This window comes from Podarcis cretensis (assembly GCF_951804945.1).
Source record: "Podarcis cretensis genome assembly, chromosome: 6".
Classification (NCBI taxonomy): domain Eukaryota; kingdom Metazoa; phylum Chordata; class Lepidosauria; order Squamata; family Lacertidae; genus Podarcis; species Podarcis cretensis.
In genome coordinates this window covers 92,640,794-92,657,756 of record NC_137175.1, presented here as the reverse complement: position 1 = coordinate 92,657,756, position 16,963 = coordinate 92,640,794, and the positions used below count along the sequence as shown (strand labels likewise).

Here is a 16,963-nt window from a genome sequence, read left to right as displayed (position 1 = left end):
GATAGGTGGGAGAGCTTGACAATGCCACAGGAAAGTGTTTTTGGAAGCTTTTGCACTGCTTCATGGCAAGAAGAAAGCAGACAGTGCAAGGGCATCTTTCTAAGGCATGATACTTAGCAGAATAAACTTTAAATGTGAGGGCACTTTTCAGTGGCTGCTAACGTTCATGTCTCTGAATATTAGTTCCTGGGGAACAAGCAACGGGAGGGCTGTGACCTTCATTCCCTGTTTGTGAGACTTCTTTCTGATCACTGTTGGGTTTTGCAGCAGTCCAGCAGTACTTTATATATTTTTATAATCTTGTGGCTTGATAGTACACCTGGTAGATGGAAGGCCAAGTAGTGTGCTCAGCTTTATTTCCTCATCCGTTACTGTGACAAATAATAGGTGCTGATTGCTATCTGAAGTGTCATCCATGGATACTCTGAGACAGCTGCTTGAAATAGCATCTCCTGTATCAGTGGTTCTCAAACAACAACCCCTCAGTGAAAATTGCTAAGGTTTTTGGTGGACCACAGTGCTTTTTCTGCCTGTTGTAGCAACTGAAATGTGTTGGGCTAGATGACACACTGGAGCACGTCAGTGGAGCTCAGGGATGATGAATGATGCAAATATGGCCTGGAACTGGTAGATACTGCTTTCCTAGAAAGATCTGCATTTGCTAGCTCTCCATTTGTCAAAATGGGAATAGTAGTAACCGCCTCAGCTGACTATTCCAAGAATAAACAAAACAGTCTAAAGTACATTTTGCACTAAAAGTTCTGTGTAGGTAACAAAAAATTCTATTTACCTGAAAAGGAGAATTGTATCTGCTTGTTTTGGTGATGGGAAGCGGTAATTGGCTCTGTCATTCTTATTGTTCTAGGATCAGATGTTTTTCCTTATGGCTTTTTCATTAGAAATGGTTTTAATAGTAGTTAGTTGTACCCCACATTTCAGGAGCAAAACATGACAGTAAGGCTTTGTACTGAGAGAGAAAGCCAAGAAGTATTATCCAAATGAAGAGAACAAAAAGGAACATATACTTTAGCCAAAGAAATACAAGCAAGTCAATAAGGGATGCTAAAAAGAAAAAAAAGGACTTTAGGAGCATATTGCTTAAAACATAAAAGACCAATAACAAACCAGTCTTTAAAAGAAATACAATAGTAGCAGGAGGGCGGTAGGACCTTTGGATATCAAGAGGGTCAAATATAAGTTGAACTTATTGTATCAAATATATGTTTTTCTTACTTAACAGGAAGGTAAAAGGGGGAAATATTGATGTACATCCATCAGAAAAGGCACTTATTGTTCACTATGAAGTGGAAGCTACCATTCTTGGGGAGATGGGAGATCCTATGCTGGGAGAGCGAAAGGAGTGTCAAAAAATGTAAGTTTATAGTATTCAGAAGTTCTTGTTAAAGTACCATTGATGTTTAGCTTTTTTCATTTTTAAAGTTTCAAAAAGTTTAAATCAGGAAATTTTTGATAACCTAAATCAGTTGAGACTTGATTGAGCATATAGTAAACTATATCAACTCTACATAATATATAAAAAATTGGGAGGAGCGTTATTGGTTTGGTTTGGCTTTTGTTCATTTTTATTATGTATTTTGTGTTCTCATTTTGTATTTTAATGTTGTGAACCACCCTGTGATCTTCGCATGAAGGGCGGTAGACAAATTTAATAATGATAATAATAATAATAATAATAATAATAATAATAGGTGTCAAAAAGATTTTCAAAAGCCAAATATTTCAGGAAAAAACAAAAAGCATAATATTCTAACCCAAAATGGTGGGGGAGAGCTGGAAAGTCCTTGTGGCTCGCTAGGAGACCCTCCCCTGAGCCCAAAGAGGATACCAATGAGCCAAAAGTCCAGAAAAAAGACTCCAAGGCCTCCAAAATGGCATGTGGGAGCTCTCGCTGCTGCTGTGCTACCCCGCTCAACAGCTGGGGGGGGGGACTGTATGTACTGCAGTGGGCTCCCCACAGAATGCAACCCCCACGTAAGTGGGGAGTCACCTGTATATGAGATCTGCATTAGCTAAGAGTGAAAAATCTTGGATTATATTTTACAGCATCCGACTGAAGAGTCTCAATGCAAACACAGACATTTCTTCCCTGGCTCGGAAGGTGGTGGAGGAATGCAAGCTTATTCACCCCTCCAAACTAGCAGAGGTAGAACAGTTGCTGTATTACCTGCAGAACCGCAGGGACACCTCATCGGCAAAAGGTGGGCAAAACAAGATTAAATGCAGACTTTGAAACAGTCTGTGGTGTAGGCACCTCTCACTTTTACCTGTTTATTGAGGGGAGAAGAGCAGTGGTGAAGGCCGCCTCTCTTTCCACCAGATAAACAACTTTCTGGGGAAAACATAACCAGCCAAGTAGAAGAACACAAAATATGAATACGTTTTCATTAATCAAGCAATATCGCTGGCATTTTTGTTGTTGAAAATTCTTTCCCAAATGTGCATTTAGTGAGATAGAGAAAGATGCCAGATGATGCTTTCAATCAACTCTGATCAGTGTTTTTTTTTGGGGGGGGGGAGAGGGAAGGTAGAAGGAAAGTCCTTCAGGTTGGGATCCTAAAAGGTTGCATTAAATTATAGCCCCCTGCAATGTCCTATTTACAGAGTATTTTACCCACGATTCCCAAGGTCAGCAATGGCCCCCACTAACAAAAATCCTGGCTACACCCATGCTGCCTTTCTAATGACAAATAATAGCAATTGTAAAGTTATTTACTAGAAACTACTTCTCAAAATTAAATACAGTTTCTCATAATGTCAAAAGCAACACCGTCACATAACATATTAAAATGTAGCTTATTCAGTTAACCAAGTCCAGTATGTACAATATGCAATTCCTATTTTGTCAGTCCCGTAGTATATTCATTTCTTCTCTTGTATATTTCTGTGTGATGGAGAGTACCATGGAATAGCCTTCTAAGTGTCTAATGATGGTGATAAGGTTGGTAGACATAAGAAACTGGCACTGGTAGATGCTGGCACAGGCAGACGAGACAAGAATTCCTGGATATTCCCCTGTTTCGCCCCAAGGGGCTTCATCATTCATTCATTTTCAATTGGTTTTGCATAATATAGGCGTTCTAGTGGTTTTGCCTTTCTAATGGCAGTTGCTCCTCTGGAATGACATTCGTTAGGTTGTAATGAGCTGCTGCTAGGAGGGATAGTGTCGCCTTAGGTGTGCCCAGAGAAGCAGTTTGTGTGCTCTTTTCTTTCGTGCGTAACCTAAGTGGCAATCTGTGATAATGGACTAGACTGATACCCTGACCTCAAAATACGTCTACCTAGAAATCAGTAAACTATGGATTTCAATGGAACTTCCCCAAGCATGCATAGGCCTTTGGCATGTATGAGTGCCACTGACCCAGCACTTTTCAGTTCTCCTCCAGATCCATTTTTGAGCTGAACATAAAGAGACGGTTTAAAATAAAGCAAGAATGTTAAAGGAGCCTTTATTGCTATGACCCTGTTTTCTTTCCATAGAAAAGAAGGAAAAATCCAATAAGCCAAAAGATCCACCACCTTTTGAAGGGATGGAGGTAGGCATTGTTAAAGTTAGTGGATTTTAAATACTGTATAGTTAAACTTTTCTGTCATCTCATTGACTTGTTTGGAATGAATTCATCTATTCTAGACAAAGTTTAGAAATTACTGAAAGATGCAGTAGTACATGATAATAATGTACTTCATAACCATTTTGTAAAATTGCAAAATGGTGAATTCCTTCCTTGAAGAGGTTTTAAGCTGAGGCTGGATGCCTATTTGTCATGGATGCTATACTTGGAGTTGGGCTTGATGACCCTCAGGGCCTCTTCCAATTCTACGATTCTGTGATTCTGTAGTGCACTTTGTTGTTGTTTTGTTAAAAAATTCAAACAATGTTTGATATCAAATCAAAATGTTTATTCGGCTTTACGCCCATCATGAAACACAACTCAACAAAACAAATCAAATAAAACAGCGGACTCGTACAAGCCACAAGTAGTATAACACAGTTCACAACTCACAAGGACAAATATTAGCCATTCATAAGAAAAGTTTAAGATTAAGATTAAAATTAAAAAAAAATTTGCACTACACTAAAATCAATATCTGATGTCGTTATAGAAAATTCTTATAACTATCAATAATCAGCCAACATTCCATTCCGTCTCTTGTACGAGAGGACGGCTGTTAGGAATTTAGCAACTTGTAGGCTAATATGAGGATCCACATCTTGAAGAACCCAGGCAAGCTGCAGGTCTACTGGTTTGTCAGCCATAGGCTGGATTATGGAGTTTAGTATGCTAGCACGGGCTGAACTGTACAAAGGGCAGATAAACATAACATGATGTAGAGATTCAGATGTTTTCATTTCACAAGCACACATTGAAGGGACTTGGCCCTTAGTGAATCTATGTCTCAGCACGTTTGTTGGAAAGACATTAAACCTAGCTCTAATGAAGGCATATCGGTGAGACGCGGCCATAAGCGATGTTAAGTAGGACGGAGTGCGGTAGATAGGGGTTATGCCGAAATTTAACGGTGAGCAGGCTCCACCACCAGCTACGAAATTTTGGTCTAGCTCCGCATCATCCAGCCTTTGATTTATACACAATGTTTGATATAATTTTATACTGCTTAACTACTGTGTTTAGTGATACGTAAACTGACACTTTACAAAATAAAATGATTAATTTGGGTAGCACATTCATGTTCATAATGGCTATCTTCCCCACCCCTGAAGTTTTCAATCATACTTATCTCTGTGTCTCATTTCAAACCTGTTTAGACAAGATTTCTTTCCTCACTAGCTACTTATACGAATTATCCTTTAAATGCAGTTGGACTACTTGTATGAAAAATAAGAAATGAATGTAAGTACTTGCAATTTGTTTCCTGGTGTGTCTGCAGTATTTTTCTTTTTCTCTACTTGATATTTTCAGATTGATGAAGTAGCCAATATCAATGACATGGACGAATACATTGAACTACTTTATGAAGATATTCCTGATAAAGTGCGTGGCTCTGCACTCATTCTGCAGCTGGCCAGAAATCCTGATAATCTGGAAGAACTTCTGCTTAATGGTAATTTTAGGCTTATTTCTAACTTTCAGCTTGTGAAGGGAATTTTGCCTCAGTAAATGGAGCAGGCTTAGTAGTCAGATTTTCATTTAAGCTTTTCAGATAAGTACCAGCCAAAGGCCCTGGCATCATCCAGAGAAGGAAAACAAAAACCAGAACAGCATACCTATGTAGTAAAACCATGATCAAATCCACCAAAACTTCTTATTGCACAGAATAAAAAGTAATTCTCAAAAAAATATGCAAATTAGTTCTCAGAGTCCCCTTTGCAATTGACCACTAGCCCATTCAGTTCTTTCTTCCTAATCTTCCTAGCCTGTGCTTTTTTCTGGGGGACGCAGGGGGACGCATACCCCTGAACATTTTGTGAATCTAAGTTTGGCCTCATTGAGGGGCAGTATTTCAATATGAGTAGGAAAATGAGAGTACCCCTAAACATTTTTTAAGAAAAACAGCACTGTTCCTAGCTGCTAGGGCATAGACAGACACCTTATAAGTCACAGAGTCCTCAGTATCACTCAGCAGCCATTTCATCCTCTCCGCCCTGGTTAGACTTAGTAGTCTTTATGCATGTTTGTTAGGTTTATCTTAATTACTTATTTTTTAATATGCATATGCATCACTCTGCCTCACAGTTACTTGAACCAGGAATTTTTCAGCCACTGGTTTGCTAAACTATGATCCCTTGAGACACAGAATTCTAACTTCTAGCAGTGAGAAGCTGAAGTGGAAGCTCTTTAGACACTGACTGTCTTGTTCTAGTGATGGCGTATTTTGCTTTGATTTCTGGCTCCTATTCTTTATACCTCTCCATCTTTGCTCCTTGCTATTTTTCATCTTTATCATTTTTAATTAAAAAAAAAATATTTATTAAATTTTTATTGCGCCCTAATACCCATAGATCTCAGGACAATTCACAACATAAAATTACACAAAATACATAAGAACAAAGACAACCCTGTAATGTCCCCTTCCACAACACATTTAAAAGGGCATTGGATGTCAGTCAGCCAAAGGCAGGGTTAAAGAGGAACGTCTTCACCTGGTACCTAAAGGTGTATAATGAAAGCGCCATGCTAACCTCCCTAGGGAGAGCATTCCACAGATGAGGAGCCATTGTGGAAAAGGCCTGTTTTTGTGTTGCCACCCTCCAGACCTCTTCTGGAGGAGGCACACAAAGAAGGGCCTCAGAGGATGATCTCAGGTTGCAGCTAGGTTCATATGGAGAGTGGCGGTCCTTGAGGTCCTGAGCCATTTCAGGCTTTATAGGTCAAAACTAGAACTTTGAATTGGGCCCAGAAACTAATTGGTAGCCAGTGCAGTCAGGCCTCAGGCCAGGATCGGTGCAATAGGCTCAAAGCACCTTGCCCAGCTGAGCAATCTGGCTGCTGAATTCTGCACTCACTGAAGTTTCTGAGCTGTCTTCAGAGGCAGCCTTGATGTATAACACATTGCAGCAATCTAAGTCAGAGGTTGGTTCTCATTCCTGCTTTCTGCACCTAACGCAAACTTGCTTGCCGTTTTTGTGTGCCTAGATAGCATATTGTAAAGCAAGTTCTAGAGGGATCATGAATTGAAGAGGCAACTCTAAAGTAACATGGCAGGATATATTTTGTGGCTAAGTGCATGTTTCAGATGGTCTTACGGGGCAAGAATGTTTGCTTCCTGATGCAATGTAATGCACGGCTGAGACTGATCATACTCTCCCCCTTCTTTAGAAACTGCACTGGGTGCTTTGGCCAGAGTTCTACGAGAGGACTGGAAACAAAGTGTAGAACTTGCTACTAATATCATTTATATTTTCTTCTGCTTCTCTAGGTATGTCACATAATTTATAATGTATATGAATGTATTCTGAAAATTTAATATATATATTTTAAATGAGGATGCTGAAGCACAGAGTAGAGCCTCTCTACGTTGCAACATCACTGATCTGTTTTTGTATGTGTTAGACTGGCAATAGAAGTTTTGTTTCAAAGCCAATCACCCTGGTCTGATTTTTTTTATTGGTATTTTTCATAATGTAGTTTTTCTCAGTTTCATGGACTTATCACACACTACAAGATTGGGGCTCTCTGCATGAACATCATTGATCATGAATTGAAGAGGCATGAGCTGTGGCAGGAAGAACTCACAAAGAAGAAGAAAGCCGATATCCTTTCTGTAATTCTATCTTAGCCTTCACCTTAGCTTTGTTATCTGTAGTAGACAAGTGGGACTGCAACACAATATTGTAGCATTTAGTGCTCCTGTTCAGAGTTCCAACCAACTTCCCTTAAAAAATCCAGTCACTACTGTGTGTTCACTAAGAATGCTCAGTCTCCATTGGAGTATTTTGGGGTCCCCTCTTAGGGTTCCTCCTCTAAAGTTCTGCAGGCCAGGTATTACTTCTCTTTAAGACTGGATAGTGTCATTTTGACTACATAAGGAAGCACACCGATGGGATGAGCTCACTGTTCATTATAGGGCTGAGACAGCAAATTGCCTTAGACTAATCTGATTGCTTTGGGACACGGGTGGCGCTGTGGGTTAAACCACAGAGCCTAGGACTTGCCGATCAGAAGGTCGGCGGTTCAAATCCCCGCGACGGGGTAAGCTCCCGTTGCTCGGTCCCTGCTCCTGCCAACCTAGCAGTTCGAAAGCACGTCAAAGTGCAAGTAGATAAATAGGTACCGCTCTGGCGGGAAGGTAAACGGCGTTTCCGTGCACTGCTCTGGTTCGCCAGAAGTGGCTTAGTCATGCTGGCCACATGACACGGAAGCTGTACGCTGGCTCCCTCGGCCAATAAAGCGAGATGAACGCCGCAACCCCAGAGTCGGTCACGACTGGACCTAATGAACAGGGGTCCCTTTACCTTTACCTTTAATCTGATTGCTTTACTTATAGAAGTTGTCAGATCCTAGCTTTGAATTGCATCAGACTGCTTGCACTCAAGACTGAAGAGTTTCTGTTCTTTCTTTTTTCCCTGATGTGTTGAGCATATTCTTAACTCCCAGTGTTCACTTGATGAAGATCCTGATAATCAGACCCTGAAAAAAGAATATGAAAAAACCTTTAAAAAGTACCAGGGGCTTGTTGTCAAGCAAGAGCAGCTACTTCGAGGTACAAATTCCTAATGTAGTAGTTACTTTCTCCATTCTTAAGGGAAATGGTTGACAAGGACTCCAAGGTTGTTCATGTCCTTTTAACACTGAAGTTATTTGGGCTACTCAGAACTGCTATTTCAGCGAAGCTTATTTTGGTTTTGCAGCTATTAATAGCAGGTGGGCACCTTTGCTGAACTGTGTTTTTTTTTTACACCTGTTAAAAACATTTTTATTTCAGCAAGCTTACCCAGACTTGTTACTTTGTTATTGGAGTGTCATTGGTTGTTCCTAGAGTTGGTGAGGCCCATGTGCTAACAACAAAAAACAGAGCTGTGTCATTGACCCAGTAGAGCAGGCGCCCCCAACCTGCGGCCCTCCAGATGTTTGGCCTACAACTCCCATGATCCCTAGCTAGGAGGAGCGGTGGTCAGGGATGATGGGAATTGTAGTCCAAAACATCTGGAGGGGCAAAGGTTGGGGATGCCTGCAGTAGAGGTTCCACAGGCACTTTTCATTGAAAATGTAAATGCCTGCTGAAAACCTTTCTATTCCACAGGCCTATGCAGGCAATTAAGGGCACATCTTTCTGCAATAGCTAGTTGATTTTTTAATAAATAAATAAATAAATGTATTTATTATAATGTAGTTGATTTTTTAAAAAATAAATAAATAAATGTATTATTATTATTATAAACCGCTTTGATTTTTTAAAAAAAGGAAATAGCAGTATGTAAATATTTGTTATAAATAAATCACATTTATTTATTTTTAAAGTTTGATTATTTTATTGATTTTTAAAATAAACATTTTATACTGTCTTATGTAAACTGCTTAATATACTTTTTCATTAAACAGTCTATGAATTTTGTTAAACAGCCAATCATTTCTACTTACAAATTCATCTGTTGAGAACGGCCCCCTGCTTTCAGGTTACATGAGGCCTGCACAGAGCTAAGGCCCTAGCGCACTACCAACATCAACTAGGTATCAGCTAGTGACCATGAGAAAATGAGAAATTTCCGGCGTTTGTTTAAGAATTTGTGTACAGCACTGGAAGTGAGAAGGTGCTGAATGGATAGAATATATTGAATAGATAAAACTTTCTGTGGAAATTTGATACTAGATCATGGATATTAATAGTACAGGAAAATGTGAACCCCAATATTCTTCTAAATATTGTTGGCACAGTCAATCCAATGTGTTAGCAATACCAAAGTGACCTTCCCTGGGCACAATGCCTAAATATGGTTGGATGTTATTACACAATTTGGAAGCATGTATAATCTTTTGTGGCACTTGGTTGAAGTATAGATAAGACTACAGATCAGTAGTGTAGGAAATCTCTTAACGCTTTGTTCATTCATATAATTCAACTGGAGAATAGAATTTGCCTTTCATTATGAGTTGTAGAGTCCATTGATTTCAGTGGGATGTGTAACAAATAATACTGCCTGGGTATAGCTTATTATTTATGCTTATGGTGGAATGAACTTAAACTTTCTCCTATAATTTATTTGAAATGTTTCCCTTTATTCAGAAGTCTTACTGTAGGTAGCAGGTATTGAAAGAGAGCCCATTTAACTTTAAGACTAGCCATCAAATTCCAGCTCAACTGAAAGGCGTTTCTCTGCCTCTGGAACCTCCAGGGAAACAGTTCTGAGCAACCACTCAAGAAATGTGCTAGTCCATCTTTGCTGCTTAAATATGGTCCACTGATGATTCTGTAAAGAGAGAGGTGGTGCCCCGGGGGGGGGGGGGTGTCAACAACTTTGTCCAGATTTTCACTTTTGGGAATATGGCAACCCTAGGTAGGAGCCAAGCCATGTTTAATATTGTTATGATAATTGGTGTAAATATTTGAGTTTATTTTTAAAAGAACAAGCTACATTTTCCCAGTAAACTAAAACACTTAAAATATATACAGTAGCTTACTTCTACCTTTTCGTTGCTGAAATCACTTAAGCATCAAAGAGGACACACTATGCTTAAGTGGCTCTCATTTCACTGAGCCACACACACGAGATGTTTGCAGTATTCAAAATCCTTGGAAATATTTCACATTCTTAGAAATGAATGAGCACTACATTTTTTGTTTCTCAGTATTGTGATTTCTCCCCCACCCCACCCCAAATGTGCCAGTTGCCCTTTACCTGCTGTTGAACCTTGCGGAGGATACTCGTACTGAGCTGAAGATGAGAAACAAAAACATTGTCCACATGTTGGTGAAAGCTCTGGACCGGGATAACTTTGAGCTGCTGATACTGGTTGTGTCATTTCTGAAGAAACTCAGCATCTTCATGGAAAACAAAAATGATATGGTAAATCTTCTAGCATTTTGCTGAAACCATGTTAGTTGTATATGGAAAGCTAATCAACAAAGGGCAATATCATTGTTTTCCTGTTCTCCATTTGTACCTAGGTCTGCATTTGCAGTTTGCTTGAATTGGTATGGCGTTAGATCAATTAGTTTGCAATGCCTAAGTATCTGGGAACTTGTACCTTCATGTACCTCACACAGGGAAAGATAAAAGCTCACTGGAAGTGTGCATGTCTTTCATGTAGAGGAATCCCTCACAACTCCAGGGCTTGGAAAGGTCTCTGTCTGATATGTTGAAATGCTATGGCCAATCACAGTAGATTTCTATGGGATCAACAGAAAATGGCTTGACGGTGTATGCAGGCATGCCTTTTAGCTGAATATATTAGGTTATTCAGAGGGTCGCGGGTGGCGCTGTGGGTTAAATCACAGAGCCTAGGACTTGCCGATCAGAAGGTTGGCGGTTCGAATCCCCGCGACGGGGTGAGCTCCCGTTGCTCGGTCCGTGCTCCTGCCAACCTAGCAGTTTGAAAGCACGTCGAAGTGCAAGTAGATAAACAGGGACCGCTCCGGCGGGAAGGTAAACGGCGTTTCTGTGTGCTGCTCTGGTTCGCCAGAAGTGGCTTAGTCATGCTGGCCACATGACCCGGAAGCTGCGGACAAATGCCAGCTCCCTCGGCCTATAGAGCGAGATGAGCGCTCAACCCCAGAGTCGGCCACGACTGGACCTAATGGTCAAGGGTCCCTTTACCTTTTTTTAGGTTATTCAAGACCAGCAATAGCGAGCCTATAGCCCTTCAGATGTTGTTTGACTGCAACTCCGATCATTTATTTCAGCAGTTAAATAAAGGCAACTCCCCTCTTTTATGGGGGTTAAGTTCCGGCGCCCCACACACCTAATGGGGAGCACTGTCTAGACACCCTTTCGACGCCCACCCTGCCACATTCTTTCCACCTAGATAAAAAATACTACACCAAAAATATCCACAACTGGAATTGAAGGAGACATTGTGCTTAAACTCTTTGGGTTTTTTGCATCACTCTGTTCTTGATATTACTATGTTTAAAATTCTGCAGCAGATGCCTTGAATTCAGTTACTGAGTTCTTGCCTGTACCCTTCTATGACTCCTGTTGATTTAAAAAGGGATGACAAAAACATTCTGATTGTTTTCTTTCTGTTTTGCTTCTTAGATTAAAGAAATAGGCATGCTTTTGCATAAAACTAGAGAGTCTTGACATGTATCAGAGAAATGTTGCTGAGGAGAGGAATCTTGTTTACTGCCAGTCATGATCAAATGTCTCTCTTTGCTCTGTCCTCTGTGCAGAAAACATGATATCGGGATATGATACTGCTCATAAGTCTTTGGAATATAGCTTTTAAAATGAATTAATTAAATCGTTCTGGCATTTAAAATGATATGCAGTTGAACATGACCTTCATACATCTGTTAAAGGGTAACATTTTGCTGCCTAGACTACACGCAGTGTCTTGGTAGTTATAGTTTCATATAGTTAATTGTTTCATCTCACTCCTCCACCCCAGTTTTTACTAATTCTTGAATTGCATTCCTAAAGTTCTGAGCCTGTAGTTTCACTTGAACAGGTTCTCTTTCCAGATGCTAAGCATTGCTGAACTTTGACTTAAGTATTGTTTATGTTTTGGTAACCTTCAGCCAGAAGCTATTCATGAGGAAACTTCAGCAGACCTCTTTTTAGAAAAATAAAAATTACTGTATTTGAGGAGAAAATGCTGTGGAAGCCTTAACCTTTTAACTGTTGTTCCATTTTATGAAATCTTTGCAAGAAGGCTTTCAGAATTCTTACTTTCCTATGCTTCTAACACAGGTTGAAATGGATATTGTTGACAAACTGGTCAAAATGGTACCTTGTGAACATGAAGACTTGCTGAACATTACTCTTCGACTTTTACTGAACCTTTCGTTTGACACAGGCTTGAGAAATAAAATGGTACAAGTTGGGCTTCTTCCCAAACTCACTGCATTGTTGGGTAGGTTTCAGTCTTTTTTCACTACTCACTTTAACCTTAGAGCTACTGAAAGCATTTTCTTAGTGAAATATTTTCTGGAAAAATACATATTTTTGCTACTGATCTCCTAATTATTACCAATTCTCTAACATGCCCCCTTAAATGAAGCTGTTTTAGAATATAGCAAGCATAGTTCAGGGTAATATTTGAGTTAAAGCTCTCAAGGTAGGGGGAAATGAAAATATGATGTGGGGAATGGGAAGAAATTTGGTTTGGTTTGCCTTTTAATGAGAAGCAATCTAAGATGCACTTTTTGAACACAGCTAGCCTCTAAAATTTGCACTTCTCTGATTTTTATATAATGTTTTTCAACCAAACAATCTGTACAAAAACACATTTATTATTATTGTTATTAAAAATTGTATACTGCCCTTCATCCAAAGATCGCAGAGAGGTTCACAGCATAAAAAAAATTAGAACACAAAATAATGTGTATAAAAATGCATACATTCATGAAAATGACAAACAAAAATGCATTAGGTTGGAGGAAATTGCTTGCAAAAATGTGTATATTGGTCAAACATGCATTCAAAAATGTATTTTTAAAGAGAAATTCACACTTCAATTTAGACAAGTATCTCTCTAAACTGTAGTTCATTCATATATCTCTGTAACAAGCCAGCTTGAATTAGGTCCACACTTGGAAATTATTTCTTCTATGTAATGATTAATAAATGAAGTTGAGCACCACTTCTAGATGTAGTATTAAACATGATATATCTGCAAAATTAGTTTCTGGATATTCTCAATCAGTGTTCAAAACTCCCATTGTTCTAGGTGCATTTTGCGACAGGGAATTTCATTAGCGCAAGCAGTTTCTGAGCTCTGGGCACAGTACTGCGCCTAAGATTTCAGATTAAAACTGAAGAGTGGAAGGAAAGGAGGACCTTTTTCTGCCTCCCCACTTCCAGCTACTCTCTGAAGCCTGGAGACGAGACCCTCTGAACAATATTAGGGGGATGGACAGGGGAAGGACTAGACCATGTGATAAATGAGCATAATATTTTAGCTGCAGTTCATTCTTTTTCAGCTTTGTATTCTTATTATTAAAAAATCATGCCTAGACATTCCATTGTTGCGCCCATAACCTCGGTTTAGGGTGCCATTTGGCTCCTAGCTTTCATATCTGTTTCTAACACTGTTCTCAATATGTATTTGTGTGTAGTTCTTTAGTACAGGAGTATAACAAGACTGCATATTTATTTCTCTGTCCAGATCATCACTTTACATAGTCATCCAGCTAAAAGATGTATTTTGGAGGGCCATCCAATCTGATGAAGTTCAAACAGGTCACTGCTTGTAGTAATATTGAATTAGCTGTTGGCAAGGGGATAATATTTATAATTTTGAACCCTCGCTTACATTCTGCTTTTGATATGATCATCATAACAGTTGCTTTAAGTGGCTGAAAGTCCTTTGGTATATTGACAAAGGCAGCACATATCACAGGTTCTCAAAAGACTTCTGCTGATATGCCCACACAGATATTTAGCATGTTGGCACTCCATGAACCTGTTTGTCTCCAGAACCCAGCTTGCTTTCCGTCAGTCAGTTCTGTCAAAAACTTCTAGCATGCATATCAGTTAGCTATACAGTGGTGCCTCGCAAGACAAAATTAATCCGTTCCGCGAGTCTCTTCGTCTAGCGGTTTTTTCGTCTTGCGAAGCAAGCCCATTGACGGCTTAGCGGATTAGCGCGCTTAGCGGATCAGCTGATAAGCGGCTTAGCGGCTTAGAAAAGGGGGGGGGGAAGGGGGAAAAAACCGCAGGAACTCGCAAGACATTTTCGTCTTGCGAAGCAAGCCCATAGGGAAATTCGTTTTGCGAAGCGCCTCCAAAACGGAAAACCCTTTCGTCTAGCGGGTTTTCTGTCTTGCGAGGCATTCGTCTTGCGGGGCACCACTCTACTTTTATTTTGTTGGCTGCAAATTTTGCGCAGGCTGTTCTGAAGCCGGGCAAGGCAAATCCTACAGAGATGGCTTTTTATTCCCTTAACAGCCGAAAACCCAAGCCTTGGGAGCCTGTTTCCATTTAGCCTTGTCCAGAGAGACGTGAGCAGCGAAATATTTCCACATAATTCTTTTGTAATCCTGGCATGACCCTGCTTTGTGTTGGTTTGAAAATAAGAGGAATAGCTGTCGGTCTGCCTGAAAAAAGTAGGTTGGGATCTCAGTGTGCTTGAAGCACGCTTGTGGATACTACAGAGACAGACACTTGGGGTGGATTTTTGCATTCTTGTTTCTTGATTTTTGCATGGTGCCTTTTTTATATAGAAAAATTGTGTCTGTATTCACCATGAAGTTGTTCTAGTAAGTGCCACACTTTTAACATTTGGGAAAGAAGGTGCCGGTACTGTGTACCTTTGAGTATCCCCAGGGGGAAGAAGCACTGGACCGTCAAGATAGTAGGGGGAGCTAATATGAATCGGGTGGCCTGATAGTCATCGGAAGCTTAAACAAAAGGAACTGTAGCAATCTAAGTGCACCAATCCATCTTTTGAAAGGACACGAAGGCCTTTCTTGACAACCTTTCAGAACATAAAGAAGATTGTGGCAGAATGAATTGATTCTTGTAAGTTAGTGCTGGGCCCAGATAAATTATGCTTGAGTGGTGTTATAGTCCAGGGTTAGGGAGCTGGCCAGTGGACTGGATCCTGATCTCCCCCAACCCCTGTGGGTCATTTTAACAGGTGAGTGAGGGTTGTCCATCTATCAGTCCCTGCTTCCTGCATCATTGCCTGCCTGTTGGGTTTAGGGCAGGTGGGTGGGGCTTGGAAGAAATGGCCTTTCCAGCCAAATTAGAATCCCTACGAGGCCCAATTAGGCCTACAAGCCCAAGTTTCCCCATTGCTTCTATGGTCCCTTAATTGGCAGGCATCCATTCTTTACCTTTGGACTCAGCTGCACTGGCAAAGAAAAAGTGCTTTATATGTGTCATTTATGCATTCTAACACTGTGACAACGGATGGTGCTGTGGAGTTCTCTTTGAGGTGCATTTAACTGACACACTTCTTTGATGTGTCAAGATCCAGCTTTTGTTTCCCTAGGAAATTATTTTCTTGACAAATATAGTGTAATAAGGCCTGTCTCTGAAGTCACTCGAGCCATCTGCCTATAAAGTGAATTGTTCATCAAAATTGGGGCATTGTAAAACGACGTTAACCAAGATGATTTTTTAAGTTAGTAAATATTTTTAAACCTTCTTTTGACTGCAATACCTTGTTCTTTCTCCTGAGGCAGTTCTATGAGGGGTGCTGCTGTTGGTAAAAAAAAAAAAAAAAAATGAAGGCGAAAATGTTTGTACAATCCCACTTCAAAATGATTCTCCACCTCACCTTCTTAGTTTCACATTTGTGGCATAATTGAATGGCCTTAACTTTGACTGTCTTGTTTTTTCTAAACCCCCTTCCGAAAAAGGCCTGGTCTTCAAAACCTGTTTGCTACTTCTGATTTCTCTGAAGGAAAGTATTGCAATTTCTTTCCTTAATAAATGGTGATTTAGAACCTCGAAACAGCTGATCATATTGAAATCTGGAGATAAACAGGTTCATGGAGTGCTGAAGTGCTAAATATCTGTTTGGGCATATCAGGTTGTGCTTATAATTTGTAACTGCTGCCTCCTGTGCTTTTGCTGTATTTGCAACACTGAAGTGACCTCTTAGATGCAGACCTGGGTAGTGTGTATAGAGGTCCTGGGCTGCCCAAAACATGCTCCTGCCTTGCTGTTGTGGTCCAAAGAAAAGGAAAGCAATACATTTGGCACCAGCTTGGCGGCAGGAGTTGCCTGAAAGAGGCATACAAGACACTATCCAACAGCCTTAGGGACTCCACTCCAGATTTGTGTAGGGTTTACTCCTGAGCCTTTTGTTCTTCCAAAGATGTATTGCAAGGCATTTTTCCGTGGGGTTTACAACCCAAGCCTTTCTCATGAATGAGTGTAGCCACAGGGCTGCGGTGGTTTAGGACCAGAGTTTTCCTTCTCCTAGTTGGGCTACTTTCCCAGGTTGCCCATCTGCCCTTCAAGCTTAACTTGTTCACAACGTTTAATTGAGAGTCAAAAACAACTGCAAATAAACTTTGTTTTTATGTCTTTACACATGTCTTGTGGTATTATATGCTGCTATTGTGTTCAGTTATATCTTCAGCTTTTAAAAAGTTGTATGCCTTCTTTGTCTACCAGAGCTATGGTCTTTTTTCTTTTTTTTTAATAAAGGTTCCATTATTTTTATGAACGTTTATTTCCAAGAAGTTTTAAACCAACTTTTCCTTTATGCCCTGGCTTGGCCTTTTCATAATGAATTTAATATGCAGTTTCACACATTTGTTTGAGAAAGGACCTTCTTATTGGCTACAGCAATGTTGTTCTAATTTTAATAAGCCTAATTTATCCTATAAAGAAACATACATTTTCCAACCCGATTAAGTGAGCAAACAA

At 40.0% G+C, this 16,963-nt stretch overlaps 1 protein-coding gene across 2 annotated transcripts in view; it reads left to right on the top strand.

Annotated features, from left to right (window-relative positions):
* Positions 1 to 16,963, top strand: part of KIFAP3 (kinesin associated protein 3) — an 81,665-nt gene that overhangs the window by 6,585 nt on the left and 58,117 nt on the right. For both annotated transcript variants that reach the window (XM_079981319.1, XM_079981318.1), the window contains exons 2-10: positions 1,241 to 1,372; positions 2,065 to 2,219; positions 3,499 to 3,554; positions 4,941 to 5,082; positions 6,798 to 6,897; positions 7,107 to 7,231; positions 8,083 to 8,181; positions 10,305 to 10,483; positions 12,329 to 12,491. In XM_079981319.1, coding sequence (XP_079837445.1) covers positions 1,241 to 1,372; positions 2,065 to 2,219; positions 3,499 to 3,554; positions 4,941 to 5,082; positions 6,798 to 6,897; positions 7,107 to 7,231; positions 8,083 to 8,181; positions 10,305 to 10,483; positions 12,329 to 12,491 — 1,151 coding nt within the window. The remainder of the gene's footprint in view (positions 1 to 1,240; positions 1,373 to 2,064; positions 2,220 to 3,498; positions 3,555 to 4,940; positions 5,083 to 6,797; positions 6,898 to 7,106; positions 7,232 to 8,082; positions 8,182 to 10,304; positions 10,484 to 12,328; positions 12,492 to 16,963) is intronic.